General features: G+C 40.3%; 1 protein-coding gene across 2 annotated transcripts in view; it reads right to left on the bottom strand.

Moving 5' to 3' along the window:
• Positions 1–1,275: 1,275 nt before the first annotated feature.
• The window catches only part of cdo1 (cysteine dioxygenase type 1), a 22,509-nt gene continuing 3,119 nt past the window's right edge, over positions 1,276–20,665 (bottom strand). Inside the window, exons 2-5 of one of the 2 annotated variants that reach the window (XM_007897375.2) lie at positions 13,395–13,472; positions 7,464–7,618; positions 6,080–6,249; positions 1,276–2,403 (exon numbers count right to left, since the gene is read on the bottom strand). In XM_007897375.2, the coding sequence (XP_007895566.1) occupies positions 2,377–2,403; positions 6,080–6,249; positions 7,464–7,618; positions 13,395–13,472 (430 nt within the window). In that variant the 3' untranslated portion in view covers positions 1,276–2,376. 2 annotated transcript variants of the gene reach the window in all.

Genomic DNA, 20,665 nt, shown 5'->3' with positions numbered 1-20,665 from the left:
CCATTGAGAGCACTGCTTGGCAATGTTGGGTCCAGTGAGGACTACCCTATCCCTTAGAGCTTTGGCTTACAGGATTAATGGGAGCTGAGGAGGAAGAGTACATACCCTCAGTGACTGATCTGTCCTTCTAAATCCTACTGATGAGCCAGGCTGGCTGGGCTGTTACCAGCAGTGCCCTTGAGTTCTGTATACCTGCCTGTTTCAGGAACTGGACTGCCAAGGCCACCACAGAGTGTGGGCTCAATTCTGACATTCCGTTTTTATGTCGCCTTGGAGCCAATTCAGCTCTAAGCAGACACCGCTTACCTCCTTCCTAAAGAGAATAGTCACTGGTTGGTCATTTGACATCCAACAAGCTCAAGCTTTCACCCTGACTAGATGGATGGCAGGTACCAGGAACTCATTGCCAGAGGTGCAGACCAATTATTGGCCTGAGTCACTCTGATGATGGTTTTATTTTAGCTGTTGTAATTCATGCTCTTTTTGAACAGAGCCATAACACAAAAGGTGTTTTATTATGAAATGAGTACTTTGGACACTCAGACTGTTAACTACAGTCAAAGCTGTTAAAGCACCCACCTGCTCGCAACAACAGTCCTGACCAATTTTCCCATAATAAACCACCTCTGTTCAGCAACCACTCATCTAATGCAACCATTGGGCACTCTTTATCCAGCCCTGTCAGTGTACAGACACCCTTTTCAGCAGCCAGTTCTAAGTGAATTTATGATAATGCTTACATTTGATATAGTGCCTTATTACATCAAGATATCTCTCAAAGCGCTTCACTGTAAATTGGAGTGACTGTATTTTTAATTTTTAACATACTTCCAATAATGCATTACCAATTTCCTAAGCCCTATGTATAGACTCATGCTAGACTCTTAGCGCATTTACCAAAACCTGCATGAGCAGCCCACGTGATGCTCACAGCTTCCCGCTTCACCAATGAGACAGTGTTAGTAAATGTGCTGAGTCTAGTGGGAATCTACACATGGGTCCACTTTGGCCACCCTTACATAAAGGCCACTTTATTCCAGTCCCGAGTGGTTGCTGAACTTATATTTTTAAATAAAACTTATGTTGATCAAAGCTCTTCTATTTTATCGCTCATATTCATATTTAGGATTCTCAGTTATTTGTATTGTTTTAGTAAGTAAACTATGCAGAGACACAATTGTTGTTTTGCTCATCTTAGGAAGGCACACTATGACAAAGTTTGAGAACTGTCCTAAAGAAACCCCAAAATAAAAACTCGTCAAACGCCCAAACAGCTGCTTGTGATCAATCCCCGAAAGGGGGTTTAATTAAGGTACGATTTATTTTCTATCAGAAAATCCTTAACCTTCAGCCTATAATAAATTTTCATAAGCATGATTTACTGATACTTAACAGGCTAAGGTTCAGATAAATAGCTGAATCATAATGTGTCACCTGTATTATATTAGGCAGTTGAAGGTTGGTGAGAAGATTTGAACCAAGACCATCATGAATTCTCCAGTACAATATAGGCAGAATCTATTATTTTCTATCAATTTTAGCTACAGATTGAGCCACTGCTCATTGTTTCACATCCTTCAATATAATCACAACTGAAATGTTAACAATCACAAACATTACTTAAAACATTTACACAAATAAGGTTTATATGGTTTATTAAAGTAACTGCCAAAAATAACATCCAATCTTTAATAAAAACTACAGTTATCAAAATATATATTTGAAAATTACTTTACATTGTTAAATGAAACATCGACAAAGGGTTTCAAAACCATCAAAATGTACTGATTGACATATAGTGGTTGTGTGACAGTAAAATATCCCATGAAATAACACATTACAATTTGCAAGCACAGTAAAGAAGGGTCTCCAAAATGTTAAAGAAGTTGTCTCTACTTATATCAACAATTTTAAAGTGTGAAAGAAATGACATTCATATGACATTTCCATGAAAAGGAAAATCTAGTGAGGGTTGTTAACAGGCACCTTCTTAAATTAAAGTGCACCAACTTTTTCTCATTTACAACAAAATTGCATTTAAATAGAGCATGCCACTTCAGCACTACTCATGACTAGTGACAGCACATCTCTAAGGAAAATATTCATGAAGACCGCCTCTAAATTCCTTTGCGTACAGGAGTGTAATCACTACACACATTTATTTATTCAGGTACACAAAACAAAATCAGCTTTAGTCCCAGTAATTACTATATGAGTTTTTTTTAAAAAATTCATGATTCAGATTACAATCGCATGTTTTTCCAAAAGCTAAGTACAATAAGGACATTTGTAGCTTCAGGATCCAACTGGAAGGTGATGCAAATGCAGGCTATATAGAAATTCCATTGAGCAAGTCCAGTGGTCCCCATGAATCCATCAGTTGTTTTCTTGACACACAGTTGTCTGCTGGATTAATACAATTCAAAATTAGACTACAGCAATAATTTGCATATATAGTGCCTTAAATGTGGGATGAATAATTCAAATTGCTACAAAGCAGGGGAGTTTAACGGTGTTGACCCAAAGCATGGTCAATGAGCGATTTTTAGTAAGAAAGAGCAAATCATTGTGAAGATATTCTGCTAAAGGGCTTCGGAGAGCACTGGCATAGTGGCTGAAGGTCCAGCCACTGATGGTAGAACAGAGGGGTGAGGAACAAGCAGTAGACTAGAACTGGAAGAGGGGAGTGGGATGGACAGGAGTCAGAAGAGGGGAGCTATGAGAGAAGCTGTCCAGATCTTAGACGGAATGCTCACTCTCTGATTCACAAACTTTGCTTGAAGTCCTTATTTGGAAAGGAACGTGGAAATGTGAAAAATCTTGTAGAATTCAACATCTGTCCTACATGATACTTGAAGCAAATAAACTACTGTAATGACTGCAAGCTGCTGCTGAAAATAATGCAAACAATGTTTGCTGTATAATGAGGAGGTAATTTATGTCACATGCAGTTGGATCACATTTCAGCACTGATTTTCATGCTCATGTTGCCTGGAATTTGTCTGATGATTCATCTTATAAAAAAGAAAGTTTGCGTGGTTTCAAATTCTCTCCACACACCAATCTTCTCAGCAAGGAATTTGCTACAATATAAGGTCCCAAATAGGATCATGACTTCAACTGCATTGGCAGAAGCAAGACCATCTGTAAGTAATAACTTCAGGGCACTCTTTTTTCCAAATCTGACCAATTTTTCACATTCCACCATAGAGAGAGCTTTTCTTTAAAAAAACAACAAAAATCTAGTGCTTTAAATCTATGTTCCGACACACCGAAAGACCCACGTTGGAAAAAAGGGATGAAATTCCCATATGGATATACAAGAGTAAGAGCCAGTCTGAGTGGTGAAGGAGCTTCCTCCAACCTCCCCAACCATCTCTCTATATAATGATGCCAACAGCATAGATACTCCTCACCTACTTCATAGATACTCCACATCGTCTTAACTGCAATAAGTGTAGAGCAATGACTTTTGCAGAACAGCGGTATTATTCTAATTATAGATGAAATTAATTCACATGTTTGAATGTGAATGAATTAGACCAGCAGTGCTTAGCAATGATGGACTAAGATGAGGTGGTAGGTCATCAGCTTGAACACACAATAATACAATAATACATTTGATATAGCGCCTGTCTTTGAGACATCTCAAAGCACTTCACACAATGTACTGTAAAGTGAATTGACTGTATATTTTGTGGGCAAAACAAAATATGACAAAATTCACCTATAAGTTCCCATTCAGCAAGTTTGTGATTTGATTCAGTGATTGAAAATGAGCAAAAGTAAAGTTTACTTAAGAGATTAAGGGGAAACGCATGGGTTTACAAACAACAAGACACTTATGTACTCTTGTTTACAGCCTAGTGACTGGAAGAAGGCACAGCACCATTGTCATCACTCACTAACTGGGGGATACATTTGCAGGGAGTGAAGAATAAAACAAAAACACAGATAACATGAACTCAATTATGGTTGAAACTGAGCATGGTGTGCTTTGTCCAGTACAAAGTGTCTTAATTGTTCCATTTTAATGGCCTGCAATGGATAATTAAACATCACATTTTCTGCAGCCTAAACTTTAATGAGAGTTCTAGATTATGGTGTAGAATCTGATCAATCTTTTGATATTTTGATTAAAAAAAACTTAGAATTTTATTGTGCAATTTCAATTCAACATAATAAACCTGTATGGTGGAACAGATGCACAATCTCCATTTCCTTATTCTCCCTTGGTGTCTGTAGGCAGGGAGTCTCTTGGACACACATCCCAAAGACACTCAACTCTACCTGATCACTTCTATCCTTAATTCCAGGACTACTGTAATGCTGTTCTGACCGACAATGTGAAGAAAAGTGGTATGATGCACAATAGATAGTTTAAAAATTGCATTTTTGTGCCTTTATGAAAGTGCAATTCAAAATTCCACAGCAGAATCCAACTCACTGGAGTGTGTGGTTAACAGAGGCCAGTGAGGGGGCTGCAATACAATGGAATTTACTGCGACACCTCCTGCCCCCTCCATAAGTGAACACATTTTGATCCTACACAGCACATGAAAACTAACAATCACACTCTGATTTAAACAATTCAAGTCCAGCTTTTATCACATCTACTGTTTTTTTCTTGAATTTAGATGTAGAGGAAGAATGCCTCTTCCCCTCCCCCATACACTGTCCAGTTGCTATGCTTCCTTCAGCCAAAGATGAAGAGGGTTTCCAATGCTGGGTGCCAGGTCTGTAGCAGAACAAGGTCTGCTGCCTATATATGCCAACTAAATTCATTTGAAGAGAATAGTGTTTAAATCACTATAATTTTTGGTTCTAGATAATATTTACACATCTAAATATAATGCTTCTGATAAAACGTCACTTTTTACTGGTCTTAAAATTGAAAGGAAAATTAACTAAAGCTGGTTTAATTCTAAGTGACAACATAGGAGGAAAAATATTCTCTATTGTTGGGCAGCATCATACCTAAAGTCCTAGCACATTAGTTCAAATTACTATTAAAATGGAAATCCAGAGTTAGAAACTTTCAAGCACCAGATAAGAAGCCTAACAAGCCTGCTTAAAATGCCCAAGATAAGTAACCTCACCAGTATCTGAGCTGTGGATCAGCAAGGAACATAGATGAAAGAGCAGTTTTTTTCATACAAACAAATGAATACTGCCAATTCCATGGGTTTACTGCCAAGATTTGAAAGGCCGTTACACAAATACAAAAGCCCAGATGCTAACTACCTGCTCAGCTATTTCAATCATCTAATACTACATTCCATAATTTCAGTACTCCTCACTGAAGGAGTAGGGAAAAGATAGAAACAAAGTCATGGTTGTCTCATAGCAGAGCTTCAACCAAAAGTTTGGTCTCTTCACCCACATTGCAAGTGTCACTTGTACTCAACTTGCCACCAGTTAACCTACAGCTCCCACTTGACCTCTCAACGGACTTGGATTGCCAGGTAGGTCGTGCATTCTATATGTAACTTGCTTATTGGGTGTACTTTCAGTGGAAGAAGTATGAGCCAAGACTACTAGATCTGCATCCATCATGTAGGATATGGAAATGAATGGACAGCAACATCAGGGATTGGCTTTTGATCAAGGACACCACTGCAATGAAATCTACAGAACCAGCCTCATCAGGTACAAGTATTCAAGATCACTGAACTCCAAACTTTGACTCTCCTTCATTCCATTAAGTCTGGGTGTTCCAAAACACCATAGCTATTCTTATATGTCAATCAAAGGCTGTAATGCTAACTTAGTAAGGTTACATTTTCTTTAATAAGTAGCACTCCCATTCCAAACACAGCCTCAGGTTATGAATTAAATCAATGGTTCATGTGGCTTGTACAATAACAACAACTTGCACTTATATAGTCCCTCCTCACAGCGTAGAGTGTCAGAGCACTTGCTCCGAATAGCAGACTGCAGGAGGACATCGACAGGCTGGTGAAATAGACAGACACATGATAGATGGAATTTAATGCCGAGAAGTGTGAAGAGATGCATATTGGGAGGAGAGGCAATAGAAGATAAATGGTACAATTTTAAAGGGGGATGCAGTACTTACATGAGAGCTTCTTTCTCCAAATTTGCTCCAGAATGTCATCTTCACTGTGGCTTTATGCCCAGTTCTTTGATCAAAGCACTGGCAGTGATCAAATGGAGGACTGTACAAGTGAAGACTGACAGCAGACTCTGTGTGACTCACATTCTCAACTCGGTGCAACCCGATAGTATCTGGAAGACAAAGGAACACAGACATAAATCAATTTTAATTTTAAACCAGGTCAATGATGGTTGGCAAACATGCTTTTCAAATCACATAAGCACCAAGAAAGACATACAATTTACCAGCCAACACTGAGAATCAGAAGAAACAGTGTTTATTGAGATAGTAGCAGCTTCACTTGCTTTATGTGTAGTCTTTTATCAAAGCAGGATACATCAGTTCCACCCCATGATGGCTCGACTACAATATATGAATGACAGTGAATCATGAATTGGGTTTGTGCAGTAGGGACCATTGAAATATAGCACCTGAATGCCCATTGCTTGCTTACTGTTAACTCAGTTACCTCAATGTGCAGCTACTGGGGACAAACTTATGGCATTCCTCACCCTGGAAGTGGATCTTCATCCTTCTCCGCAGCCAGTACAACAAGCTAAAGCCGATTGTTGGCAGTGCTGCACACTGGGTTTTCTGGCCACAGATCCAACTCATTAAGTGCAGATTGTCTGCAACAACTATTCGTAGCAGTATCAAGTAAGTTACTTTCCCTACTCAGTCTGTAATTTTGTATGACAGCTTACTCCAGAAAGTCAAGGTTTCCAGTTTATTTTATGGCTGGAGATCTAGGAAGGTCCATGGTCAATCGCAAGCTAGAAACTAAATGTCCAGCATCTTTCGGGTCCTCCTGATGTGAAATGCGCTATACAAATGTAATTTGTTGTTGTAGTTTCATTTAATATGCTGGCTGGACTCTGCTCTCTTCTTGAATGGCACTATATATATGTAAGTTGCTGTTGTTGTCGTAGTCATCCTCTCTCTCCCACTGCCCACCTCCCTTCACCAACAAAATAAATGTGGTAAATTTCAGGCTACTCAAGAACCAGTTCATTTGAATCAATACTCAAGCAGGTTTTCATATACATGCAACAATGAGATTGTAAGGGGGGGGGGGGTGAGCAGGTGGAAGAGACAGAGAGAAGAAAACTTGTACATTTTTGTATTTAATACATGGACATATCAGTGCTTAAGAAAATATTTCATCCAGATCAACCATAGTCAATCAGTCAGGAATCAAATGATCGATTACTAGAAGAAGATTGCTGCGCTACTTTAACGCCAGTGTTGAATAGGGAACAAATGTAAAAGAAGGAATTCCTGGTGATCCTAGTGCACAGATTTACATTTCTCTCATGGATATGTTACTTAAAGATGGATACCTTACCACTCATATAAGTGCTTTGGTTTTGCTCCAGAATTGACTCGCTCCTCTTAACCATTTCTTTTTTGCCAGGATCAGGCCAACTGAAGAGAGTTTCCTTCAAATTTCCCTGAAGAATCTTTAAGAAGCAGTGAGAATTGGTGTGATCATGGATAGCACTACATGTGAAAAATGGAGAAAAAAACATGCAGGAATTATTTCAAATATTTTGAACATGAGCAGTCAGTGATAGTAGAAACATTTTCATGACATTATTGCAGAGAAATAGTATAAATACCCTTTGTGGTTGGGAAGACTCTGCAACTGATCTTTTTGTAAACATTGTGTTTTTGAATAAGCTATGCTTCTTAAACTATTCAGGAAGTAAAACAGTTTCCAGATGCAAAGAGTAATGTAGAATGGTCAGTTGTTTCGGCTCTGGATCTGCTCAGACCTGACTGAGTATATGTGGACATCTCTTCACCATGCTCCCCAGAGGATTTCTCCACAAACCAAGTAACAGTAGCAGAATCACACAAAAAAAGGAACAAAATCATGCCATATTCAAGCTCATCACTAAATTTCCACTACAGTCAAACTTGAGTATCAGCTTGACACCCCCTCCCCGCATTCTGACTAAAGAATATACATATACAAACTTCTAGATATTAACCCAATACTTATACAGTGATGTCTTGACATCCGTGCCTACACAGAATGTCATTTCCCACAGATGGTTTCTAGAGGTCAAGTAAAAACACAAAATCAAAATAATTGCCAGTGTTTGGAAAGATGAGGACACAAATTTAAATGTTATAAGAATCTTCAAGTTTTTTTAAATTACCATTCCTTCACTAATGGGGGAGGGGGATTAATTGGTCAGAAGTAATCATAGAAAGCAATTAAAATGCTCACATGTTAAAACACTCTGCCACATGGAATAATACAACTCTAAAATACAACAACAACATGCAGCAAGTTGTTGTTATATAGCGCCTTCCACTCAGGGTAGAGCCTCAGAGCGCTTAACAGTACTCCGAGACCGGGGGATGTGAGGAGGGGGAGGTGACTGCGAGCACAGTCGAAAAGGAAAGTTTTCAGGCAGATTATTATTATTTTACAGTAAACTCTGCAAAGCACTTTGAGATATTTTGCTGTGATAAATCTCTATATCAAATGCGAGGATTATTTATTAGGCTGATGTTTTTCATCAAGAAGATGCAAATGTGAATTACTGTCATGTCCTCTTAACAGAAGCTTAACCTTGTCGCAATCTTTAGAGCAGAATTATTAGTAATATGATATACAAAATATCTAAAGTCTATTTGTGTTTCACCTACAAAAATAGTCAATTCACTTTACAATATATTTTGTGAAGGGCTTTCACATGCTCGAAGACATGATAAGGCACTATATCAAATGCAAGGATTATTATTATTACTTTTTTTATAGTACAGCTATGTATATGATGCTGTCTAAAATAAATAATTATTATTATAAATCAAAATAAATAACTAAAATAAATTGAAATAAATTATTATTATTATTGCCCAAAATCTAAGTACTAAATTGTTAAGGCTTGCTGCTTCAAAACCAAATTGGCAAGGTAAATTAGAGGATGAGTTTATAGAATGCATTAGAGATAGGTTTCTAGATCAGTATGCTGAGAAACCAACCAGGGAACAGGCGATCCTAGATCTTGTTTTGTGTAATGAAATAGGGCTAATCAGCAATCTGGAAGTTAAGGCTCCTCTTGGGCAGAGTGACCATAACATGATGGAATTTAGCATTAAATTAGATAGTGATATAGTTGAATTCGAAGCAAGGGTCTTAAATTTAAATAAAGCCAACTTTGTGGGTATGAGAGAAGATTTGACTAAAATAGACTGTGAAATTAGATTTAAAAAATGACGGTAGACCAGCAATGGCAAACGTTTAAAGATATAATACATAATTCCCAGCGATCACATATTCCCTTGAAAAAAATAAAAATACCACGAAAAAAGTGGTTCAACCTTGCTTAACTAGAGAAGTTTGGGAAAGTATAAAATTAAAAGAAGAGGCCTATAATACTGTCAAGAAGAGCAGTAAACCTGAGGATTGGGAGGGCTTTAGAGAACATCAAAGGAAAACCAAGAAACTGATTAAGAGGAAGAAAATGGATTATGAGGATAAACTAGCTAGGAACATAAAGGCAGATTGTAAGAGTTTTTACAAGTACATAAAAAGGAAGAGATTATCAAAAGTGAATGTGGGTCCATTGCAAGCAGACACAGGAGAAATTATAATGGGGAATAAAGAAATGGCAGAGTCATTAACAACAACGACGACAGATTTTTATAGCGCCCTCCACCCCGAATGGCATCTCAGAGCGCTTCACAGTAACAGATCCCGGGGCCAAGCCAGAGGGAGGGGGAGGAAGGTGACCAAAGGCGTGGTCGAAAAGAAAGGTCTTCAGCTGAAACCTGAAAATAAGAGGGGAGAGGGGAAGGGAGTGAGGAAGGGAGTTCCAGAGTCTCGGGACATAGTGGCTGAAGGCACGGCCGCCAATGGTCGAGTGGAGGATTCAGGGGACAAGGAGGCCAGACCCAGTGGAGCAAAGGCAACGGGCACTGTTGTGAGGAGAGAGGTCAGAGAGGTAGGGGGCTGCGGAGGAGTGGAGGGATTTGAAGACAAGAGTGAGGATCTTGAAGTTGATCCTCTCTGGGACAGGCAGCCAGTGCAGTCTGGCAAGCACTGGGGTAATCGGGGATAATTAAACAATTATTTTGCTTCTGTCTTCACGTTAGAGGGCATTGAAAACTTACCGAAAATAGAGGGGAACCTGGAGGCTAATGTTAGTGAGGAACTTAAGAAATGAACATCAGTAAAGCAATAGTACTAAAGGAATTGATGGGATTAAAAACCGGTAAATCCTCTTAGATGGCTGCAGAAATAGTAGATGCTTTGTTTTTGATCTTCCAAAATTCCCTGGATTCTGGAATGGTTCCCAGTGATTGGAAGGTCACAAACGTAACACCAATATTTAAGAAGGGTGGGAGACAATAAATGGGGAACTATAGAACCAGTTAGTCTGACATCAGTGGTAGGAGTCCTTAATTAGAGATGTTGTCGTGGGGTACTTCGAAAATCATAACATGATTAGGCAGAGTCAACATGGCTTTACGAAAAGGAAATCATGTTTAACAAATCTTAGTTTTTTGAGGATGTAACTAGCAGGTTAGATAGGGGGGAACCAGTAGATGTGGTGTATTTGGATTTCGAGAAGGCTTTCGACAAGGTGTCACTTAAAAGGCTGTTGCATAAGATTAGAGCCCATGGAATTAAAGGTAATATATTAGCATGGATTAGAGAGTGGCTAACAGGAAGAAAACAGAGAGTAGAGATAAACAGGTCCTTCTCAGATTGGCAGGATGTGACTAGTGGAGTGCCACAAAGATCAGTGCTTGGGCCTCAATTATTTACAGTCTATATCAATGATTTAGATGAGGAAATAGAATTTAATATATCTAAATTCGCAGACGATATGAAGATAGGTGGGAGATGAAGCTGTGAGGATGACACACGAAGAATGCAAAGGGAAATAGACGGGCTAGGTGAGTGGGCAAGAAGTTGGCAGATGGAGTATAACGTGGGGAAGTGTGAAGTTATTCACCTAGATAGTAAAAATAGAAAAAAAATATTTTCTAGAGAGGGAGAGACTAGATAGTGTTAGTGATCAGAAGGATTTGGGTGTCCTTGTACACCACTCACAAAAAGTTAGTATGCAGGTACAGCAAGTAACTAGGAAGGCTAATGCTATGTTGCGTTTGTTGCAAAAAGGTTAGAATACAAGAGTAGGGAAGTCTTGCTGCAGTTGTATAAGGCCTTGGTAAGACCGCACCTAGAATATTGTGTGCAGTTTTGGTCTCCTTATTTAAGAAAGGACATACTTGCCTTAGAGGGAGTGCAGTGTAGATTCACTAGATTGGTTCCTGGGATGAGGGGTTGACCTATGAGGATAGGTTGAGTAAACTATATTCTCCAGAACATAGAAGAATTAGATGTGATCTTATAGAAACCTATAAGATTCTTAAGGGTCTTGACAGAGTAGATGCCATGAGACTGTTTCCCCTGGTTGGAGAATCTAATACTTAGGGGTCATTGTCTCAAGATTAAGGGTCAGCCTTTTCGAACTGGGTTGAGGAAACATTTCTTCACTCAGAGGGTAGTGAATTTGTGGAATTCTCTACCTCAGAAGGCTGTAGATGCTCAATCCTTGAACATATTCGAGGCTGAGGTTGATAGATTTCTAAAGGATAGAGGGATTAAGGAATATGGGGTTAGGGGAGATAAATGGAATTAGATTAGAAGATCAGCCATGATCTTATTAAATGGTGGGGCAGGCTCGAGGGGCTGAATGGCCTACTCCTGCTCCTACGTCTTATAATACTACATACACTTTATTATCTTGCTTGAATGTTCCAAGAATCCGTGCAAAGAAGGATGAGTTCAATGGAACATTGGCATAAATGTATTAGTGATGTTTTCCATTCTAATCCTGCTGCATCGCTCTCCATCAGAGCTTTCTAACGAGAACACCCTCTTTCACAGTCTCTGATCCACTAACTGATTTGCCCACTAGATGATGTAATTCTCTTCCAATTCAGCCATGTGTTTATGCTGAAATCTGAAATGGGATAGTCAATGCCACATCTCTAAAATTGCAGTCAGATTTCCTAGCATATTTAAAAATAGGAGGCACGTGCCCTCCATGGCAGGAATAGAAATTCCTACGATGGACATTGTAAGAGAATTGGAGTATTAATTGGCTTGTTGCTCACGATTTTAAAAAAGTGAGCAATAAACAAGACAAACATGGCTATACTGCCAGATCCTTTCTCAGATTTCCAGAAATTATGCTCATGCTGTACAATACTCTGGTCAGAGTGAACCTGGAGTGCAACGTCCAGTTCTGACTATTGCAACATAAGATTTTTTTCATCAGCCGGGTGTCTGACACTTGTGGAAACCCTCACCATGCTTAAGAGTATACAAACCAAGTTGAGATAATAAAAATAAATAATCCTTGCCCCCTCCTACCTCTCTGACCTTCTGATTCCCTAACAACATGTCCGCTCCCTTCGTTCATCGGGCTCCAGCCTGCTCCATGTCTCCCGCCCGACCATCGGTGGCCAGGCTTTCAGCCTTCTATCCCCACACTCTGGAACTCCATCCCAGGGGTTCCTTTGCCTCGCTTCCTCCCTTGCCTCCTTCAAGGCAGTCTCAAGACCCTTATCTTTGACCGATCCTTTGGCCTCCCTCCCACCTCTCTGCCTTCCCTCACCTGTACACCAACCCTCTCCCATTCTCAGGCCCAGACACCTGACTGTTCAGCGCTTTGGGACGTCCTCCCAACGTGAAAGGCGCTCTATAAATGTAATTTTGTTGCTGTTGTTGATGTAGAGTTTGACACAATTGGCCATGCCATAGAGGATAGCATGGTCGACTGTGTCAAATGTGGCAGAGTTGTCCAGGAGGACAAGGAGACAGAGTGAGCTCTGGTCATAGATAGAGAGGACGTTGTTTGGGGTCGAGGAGTGTAAGTAGGGGGGAGTGGCAGGAGCCATAGTGGAGGGAGAAGGTGGTGTGGATGGTCTGGGTGGGGTGGAAGGGGACATGGATGGGGGTGGTGGGGGGAGGGGTTGACGATGTAGCCGAGCAGATGTTTTCAATTTTTGAGGCGAAGAGGTCTAGGACCTCCTTCCACTTGGCATTTGATGTGGGGATAGAGGGAGGTAGATGGGGTGCACAGAGGAGGTGATGGACAGTGGAAAACAGTCTTTGGGTTGTTTACTGCAAGTTTTGATTAAAATACATCCTCTTCTAAAACAAGAATACCTGGCAGAAAAGTCACTTGATTAATACTGTGTCAAACATACGCCTGTGAATGGACTGTTCAGTAAGAAATCTCACCTGCCATGACCCTCACCCCAACAGAGTATCATCAAGTTAAATTTTCCATTTCCCTCATCAACAAGATTTCTGGTGTACCTAAAACAATAAAACACACAGTCAACACGAATAAAAACAACAATTTGCACTTATATAGTACCTTTCAAGGCGACATCTCAAAGCACTTTTAAGGAATAGAGTGGGAGCTCAAAGCTGGGAAGAGACATAGTTTAGGTGGCTGAAAGCATGAAATATATATATTTTTTAAAAAGGCAAGTTTTAAATGCAGAGGAGAAGGAGAGGCTGGAATGATTCGAGAAGAGCTTTTCAGAGAAAAAGGCCAAAGTGGCTGCAAGCTCACCCACTGATAGCAAGTCGGGAGGAGGGGGGACAGGCAGGAGTAGGAAGATCTTAGTTAGAAAATACACCAGCAGGTTTAAGACAAGGATAGATTATTCACATAACAATACCGGTGAAGAGTTGCATCAGGGAAAAATTTAATTCACGTGTTTTGAATTGGATCTACTAGACATAAAAGGACAAAAACATTTTCACTTCCTAATAGATGTACCAGATTTATTAGCTCTTAGACACTTAGTGTTCAATACACACTAACTTGTTAAGATACGGAATGTACTGCAAGGTACTATGTTTGAACCAGAATCCATAGTAGTTATCATAAAGAAACTAGGTAAATATCTCAAAAATAGTAATTTACAGGGCTACAAGGAATAGGTAAGTAAATATGATCGAATGGATTGTTCTTTCAAGAGCAAGCAGACATAATTGACTAAATGGCCTGCTTCTTTGCTGTAAATTTCAATAGGCCTAAGATTCATTAAATTTGTACTGGCTTAAACCAACAAAAGGATTCAGATATCAAAGTTGTGATTGAAGAGCCCCTTTAATGAATTTGAAAGTTTGTCTTTCAAGAGGCAAAAGGATCAGATTGCTCTACGACTATACAAATTAACAAATTTTATATAAAATTTTACAAATTTTTATACAAACTATACACATTTTCCATAGACGTCTATACTTTAGGAAAGGTAACATGATATGAAATAGCTTAAACTGTTAGCGTGTAATTCCATTTCTGTGCAGCTCTATGGCAATATGAGGTAATCACGTCTCCAAAGGGAGGCAAACCACTTCAAGGAAACACTACGAGAGGACTATGAGAGTTGACCTAGAAAAAAGCTACTTTACATCATAAATGTCAAAATTCAGATACTTTCAAGTCATATTTCAAGATAAGAATGATAAAAGTGAAAGTGCACAAGCATGTTTTATAGTAATAGATCATGGAACTAACTCCCAGCATACAAGAAACTTTAGTGTATCAAAAAGTAACTCAGGAAGGTGGTGGAAAATTGAAAGGATTCAAAGTTATTAGCTGAATAGATACTGTTACTGTGGGAGCACCACAAGACCTCAGTGGTTTAAAGATAAGGTCCACCATCGTTGCTCATGGAAACTATGATGGGTAATAAACAGCAGTACCCCCATTCCAAGAATAAGTAAAATAAATCTTAAGAATCTTGAAAAGTGGGTTGGAAGTGATTTATTGCTTCCTGAAACTGTAGTAATTTATGAAATACTGTAGCCAACAGACTGAAAAGTTTCATCCACAGCTGCAACCCATTACTTAATTGCTTTAAACATTGTAGCATTTAGATAATACAACAGAGTAGAGCAAATTAGATAGCGTTAACAAGATGGTACAGTGCTGGCAGTTAGAGCACGTAATTAAATGGGAAATTAGCACATTTGATAGGACTGCCAGCAACTCCGTTCAAACAGAATGGAGTGAACTTGCTTTGAAATCACGCTTTCAGTGGGGTGGGACCTTTACAGGCCTCAGATCTATAATATTTTGCCCTCTGAGCTCCTGATAAATGCCTAAACACAAGTTATGAATACCTAGGAGATCTACTCAGGTTACCTTCTGCACAACATGTCTATGGGCAAAGAGCCAGTACTTTCTATATAAAAGGTGTCTAGGGGCAAGAAGCCAGTCCTTCACAGCTGGAAGTGGGGTGTTGCACAAGTTGAAAAACAGCATGAGAACACAAACAAAAATATTGCATCACGGCAGATTTCTAGTAAAATGAAAGTATGACTGCAAATATTTTTGAGACATCCATAACAACTTACTGTATTGCTAAACAACAACAACATTTGTAAAGCCCCTTTCACGTCGGGAGGATGTCCCAAGGCGCTGGACAGACACAGTTACGGACCTGAGCTGTGGGTCGGGGTGGGGGAGGGTGCATTGTCTTATTTTCTATTTTCCATTGGAATATTGATCACACAAATCAACCATCTTATATGTGGAGACTTCCCTGTAACATAGGCAAGAGAGAAAATACTGCAAATGAAGGAAAGGAAGATTTTGTTTTTTTGGAGGTGGGGTGTCTGACACATACAGAACCCCATCACCATGCTTAAGAGTATCCAAACCAAACTAAGAATTCCATGCTTCCCACCTACACAAGGAAATTTCAGAGTTAGATTATTGGAATAGAATGCCCCAGGACACAGGACACAGCCCCAGTATTAGGCGCAGGTTGGCAAGAGCCAAGGCTTGGGCACCCCAGACTGCGTTGGGGTAGTGCTGGAGTCTAACCAGCTAAAACTGCATAGCTTGCCATTGATATCGCTGTCTAGAAAGTTTTCCAGCTAGGACCACCCTACCCATTAGGGCTTGGCTTGTTGGGCTAACAGGAGCCGGGTGGGATGACTCCCTGCCTCCAGTGACCAGTCTGGGAAGGGAGAGGAGAGAGGCATTTTCATGCATTTCATAGATTAAAAGGATTAAGTTCAGGGAAAGATCAAATGCAAGCTACTTGTCTAAGTCTCCATATGGATCCTAAGCCACTCAAGCCAATGTGTATCAGAATTTGTAAGGGCTCATCTTAAGCTACTAAGAAAATGTTTCAGTTAGTTGAAGTGGTAAACAAGTTTATGGCGATTTGCAAATCAAGAGCATCTTCTCTCTTCCATTGACCAATAACAGTTCCATGGAAAGTAAGGAAACATCTTAGCCAAAGCCAGATAATACTGCATGCACACTAATCTTTTTTTAAAAGTAACAATTTAAAATGCTTTCACCCAAATGAAACATTTCAGAATTAGCACAATAAACATCATAATATGCACTAGTAACAGGATCATTACAAAAATCATTAACTGAGACAATGTTTCAGTCTGATAAAATTACAACAGTCAATAAATCGTTCAACTTTCTTTAACACTATTATCAGACATTCCTACAGTTTTGTAGTAATATTTAATTTCGACAGAATTATGTAAGTCAAGAGTTTACACAGTACATTTACACAGTCTTTAAACTGACCATGTTGTGGTAAATTGCCACAAAAATAACATGTAGGGGAAAGAGAAACCATTAATGTGATCACACCAAGTTCACTCTATTAATGTGGTAAATGTTTTGCAGTCGGTTTGATTTCAGCATTAATACAAACTCACTGGTGAGGACAACCCATTGATGTGGTCACCATTCGTCCATCCATTCACTGGCCACTTGTGGGTTTCGATTATACAATGAAGTATACAATTTGCTGTTGAGAGGGGGTGGCTTCTGTTTGCAATATTTCACCTCTAAAGTATATCTTCTCTACTGTGGTGAAATGGTCCCTTAACATTCCTGCATCAGACCACTCACAAATTTAAAGAATTTTTTTGAAATAAGAACCATATTTAATAACTTCAAAATATAACATCAGAAATCTGAGTCAATGCAATAAACAAGTACAGTACTTGGCCAACTTCATTCTGCAGCACAACCAATTTTCTTCCTAAAGAATAAACCAGGCAATAAACTGTGCTGTAGTGCACCAACTGAGGCGAGTGTGGCTCAGATAACTGATACATATTATGTGGTTACTTTTTCAGACAAGGAAATGAATAATGTTGCCAATTGAAGGCCAACAGATTGTACAGGGAGCAAAGGCTGCATAGATGTTAAAAGTACAGAGAAAGAGTGACGTATTCAGCAAAATCAATCCAATTAGGTTTGTGCTTTCCCACACCTCCCTAAAGCTAATATTAAACATTTACTTCTGCAATTCATGCTGGACTAGATATTGCACAAGGTGCCATAAATCAGCCTTAAAACAACAAATACATTTATATGTTTTTAATCGACATTATATAAATTGGACAGTTTAACCATCTCAACATCAGTGCAAAAATCCCAGGGAAAAAACTAATTTGAGCATTTCAACAACTGTAACTGTGGTGAAGTCTCCAAAACACTGAATCACCAATAAAGTAGATTATTTTATTTCAGATTTCCAGCAATCAGGTTCTTATTTCTACATTTAATGTAGACATTGAAGGAGAAGTTTAATATACTTCTATATGAGGGCGGGGCCATTGCCGGTCGGGTCTTCAGCCTCTCTGCCCCCAACCTTTGGGTCACTTCGCTCCCTCCTTGCCTCCTTCAAGCCACTTCTCAAGACCTTCCTCTTCGACTATGGCTTTGGCCACCCTCCTATCCCTACCCCCACCCTCCCTGATCCTAATCCCTCCCAGTTTGGCTCCAAATCCCTGACTGTCCAGCGTCTTGGCACATCCTCCTGATGTGAAAGGCGCTAAACAAATGTAATTTTGTATTGTATAGTATACATTTACAATAGATAAGAGACAAAAATGTTGTCACCTCAAATGTAGTGTCACCACTTTAAGGTCAAGTAACAGACTCAAACATGGGTATTTGCTTGTGCAAAAATTGCAAAAGCTGGAAATCTGAAATAAGACCATTAGAAATACACAACAGATCCTTAAGCAATAGAAAGGTAAAATGCTGGTTGACCTTTTGTGCAGATTTCTTTATTTATTACAGATCATCATTTTCAATTTTTCTTTCATTTCTCTGTTATGGTTAAACGTGTACATATCAAGTTGCAGATGTCACAAACAATATGAATGTTTACATGCGACAATGCACCTTTCAAATAAGGAAGCTGTCCCAAAGTTATCATTAGATATACTGTAGAGCAGAGCGAATGCATATTTTGTAGGTGAAATAGAGAATAGAGAACTCTCAACAAGGGAAGGAAGGGGGAAAGAAACTAATCATTCATCACTGCATAACAATTATGCAATGTGAGAGAAAGTCACCAGTTTGTGTAACAATGATCCAGAAAGATCTTCAATGGGCTCACATGTTAAGATTTTTAAAGTTTGTTTCATTTAGTGATAATTTAGAAGATACAACATAACATTTGGCTAAACCTTTGTAACTGTTTAAAAAAAAACTACAAATACAACAACAACAAGATTACATTTGTAAAGCGCCTTTCACATTGGGAGGAAGTTCCAAGGTGCTGGACAGCGTACAGCATTTCAGACCCGAGCTGGGGTCAGGGCAGAGAAGGGTGGAGAGGGGAAGGAGGTGACTGATGGCATGGTCGAAGAGGAGGGATTTGAGGCGAGACTTGAAGGAGGCTAAGGAGGGGGCGAGCTGAAGTGATTGGGGGATGGAGTTCCAGAGGTTGGGGGCAGAGTGGCTGAAGTCTCACCCGCCAGTGGTGGAGCAGGGGACGTGGAGCAGGCCAGAGCCAGCTGAGTGGAGGGAGCGGGCGGGTTGGTAGAGGGTTAGGAGGTCACAGAGGTAGCGTGGGGTGAGATCATTGAGGGCTTTGTAGGTGAGGACCAGGATTTTAAACTAGATCCTCTAAAGGATAAGGAGCTAATGGAGTCTGGCGAGAATTGGGGGAGTGGGGCCATGGACTTTGGTGCGGGAGAGGACACGGGCTGCAGAGTTCTGGATTATCTGCAACCTGTGGAGGGGGGAGTTGGGAAGGCCGACAAGCAGGGCATTTGCATAGTCAGCCTGGAGATGATGAAGGCATGAACAAGAGTTTCAGCGGCCTGAGGGGTGAGGTAGTGGCGGAGTTGGGCGATGTTACAGAGTTGAGGGAAGGCAGAGTGGGCCATGGGTTGAATGTGGGGAAGAAAAGACAGTTGAGGGTCAAACAAGACACCAAGGTTCCTGACTGGCTGCTGAGTTGTAGTGTGCAACCATGGAGGTTGATGCTGCCAGAGCCTGAGGTGCTGAGGCGCTGGCGCGAGCCAATCAGGAGGGCCTCAGTCTTGTTCACGTTCAACTGTAGGAAATTTGCCCTCATCCAGGACTTGATGTCCGACAGAGAGTCTGTCAGGACAGCAGTGGTCCTGGAGTTGAGGGTGGAGGCAGAAAGATAAAGTTGGGTATCATCCGCATACATATGGAAGTTGACCCCATGTCTGCGGATGACGTCACCAAGGGGGAGCATATAGATATTAAAGAGGAGAGGGCCAAGGGCAGAGACCTGGGGGACACCAGATGTGACAGTGCAGGGGCTGGAGGAGAAACTGTAAGAGGCAACAAAGTGGAGATGGTGAGAGAGATAGGAATCGAACCAGTCAAGGGCATGACCACGAAGATTAAGTAAAGAGGAGAGGTGGTGTATGAGGATGGAGTGGTCGACAGTGTCGAAGGCGGCAGAGAGGTCGAGGAGAACAAGGAGGCGGAGGGAGCCCTGATCACAGATGTTTTATTTTAAATAAAATATTTACTGAATATTACAATTAAAACAACACGTGGAATCAGAAATACTGGATGTCAGTGATTTAGATCTGATTCAACTATTTGTTGTTACCACAAACTATACACCTCATTCCTGTTTAAACAAATTGTTTTCAACACTGCCATAAACGCTCTCGACTGGATGGAAAATTCTGAAGTCTCTAATTAGTATGTAGCAATAGAAGAAATGCGGACCAATTTATAAATGGTCTGTTAGCGGGTTTGAGGGAAAATTAGCTGTCCCACTCCTCCTGAAAACCGCTGTTATCACAACCCTCCTCAAAATACCTACATCGATCCCTCTAATCTCTCACACTACCATCCCATTTCAAGCTACCCTTCCTTGCTAAAGTCCTGGAACGCATTGGTTCAGGTCAACTTTGGTCAGACCTCTCCCTCCACAAGCTCCTGCAGTCTAGTTTTCACCCTGCCCACAGCACAGAAACAACACTTGTCAAAGTCACAAACAATGTCCTCTCAATCTGTGACCAAGGCTCCCTCTGCCTCCTCGTCCTCTGCCGTATTCGACACAGTTGACCACCCATCCTCCTTCAGCACCTTTTCTCCCACAATCGCAATCATGTGGTTCGAGTCCTACTTAACCAACTGCCTCTACTTCACCTCGGCAAATGGTTTCTCCTTCCGCCCAGTCCTGTCACCTGTGGGGCACCCCAGGGCTCCATCCTTGGCCCCT

Source organism: Callorhinchus milii, unplaced genomic scaffold (assembly GCF_018977255.1).
Source record: "Callorhinchus milii isolate IMCB2004 unplaced genomic scaffold, IMCB_Cmil_1.0 Scaffold1, whole genome shotgun sequence".
Taxonomy (NCBI): Eukaryota; Metazoa; Chordata; class Chondrichthyes; order Chimaeriformes; family Callorhinchidae; genus Callorhinchus; species Callorhinchus milii.
Note: the sequence above shows the minus strand (reverse complement) of the source record. Positions and strands in the feature narration are given on the sequence as shown.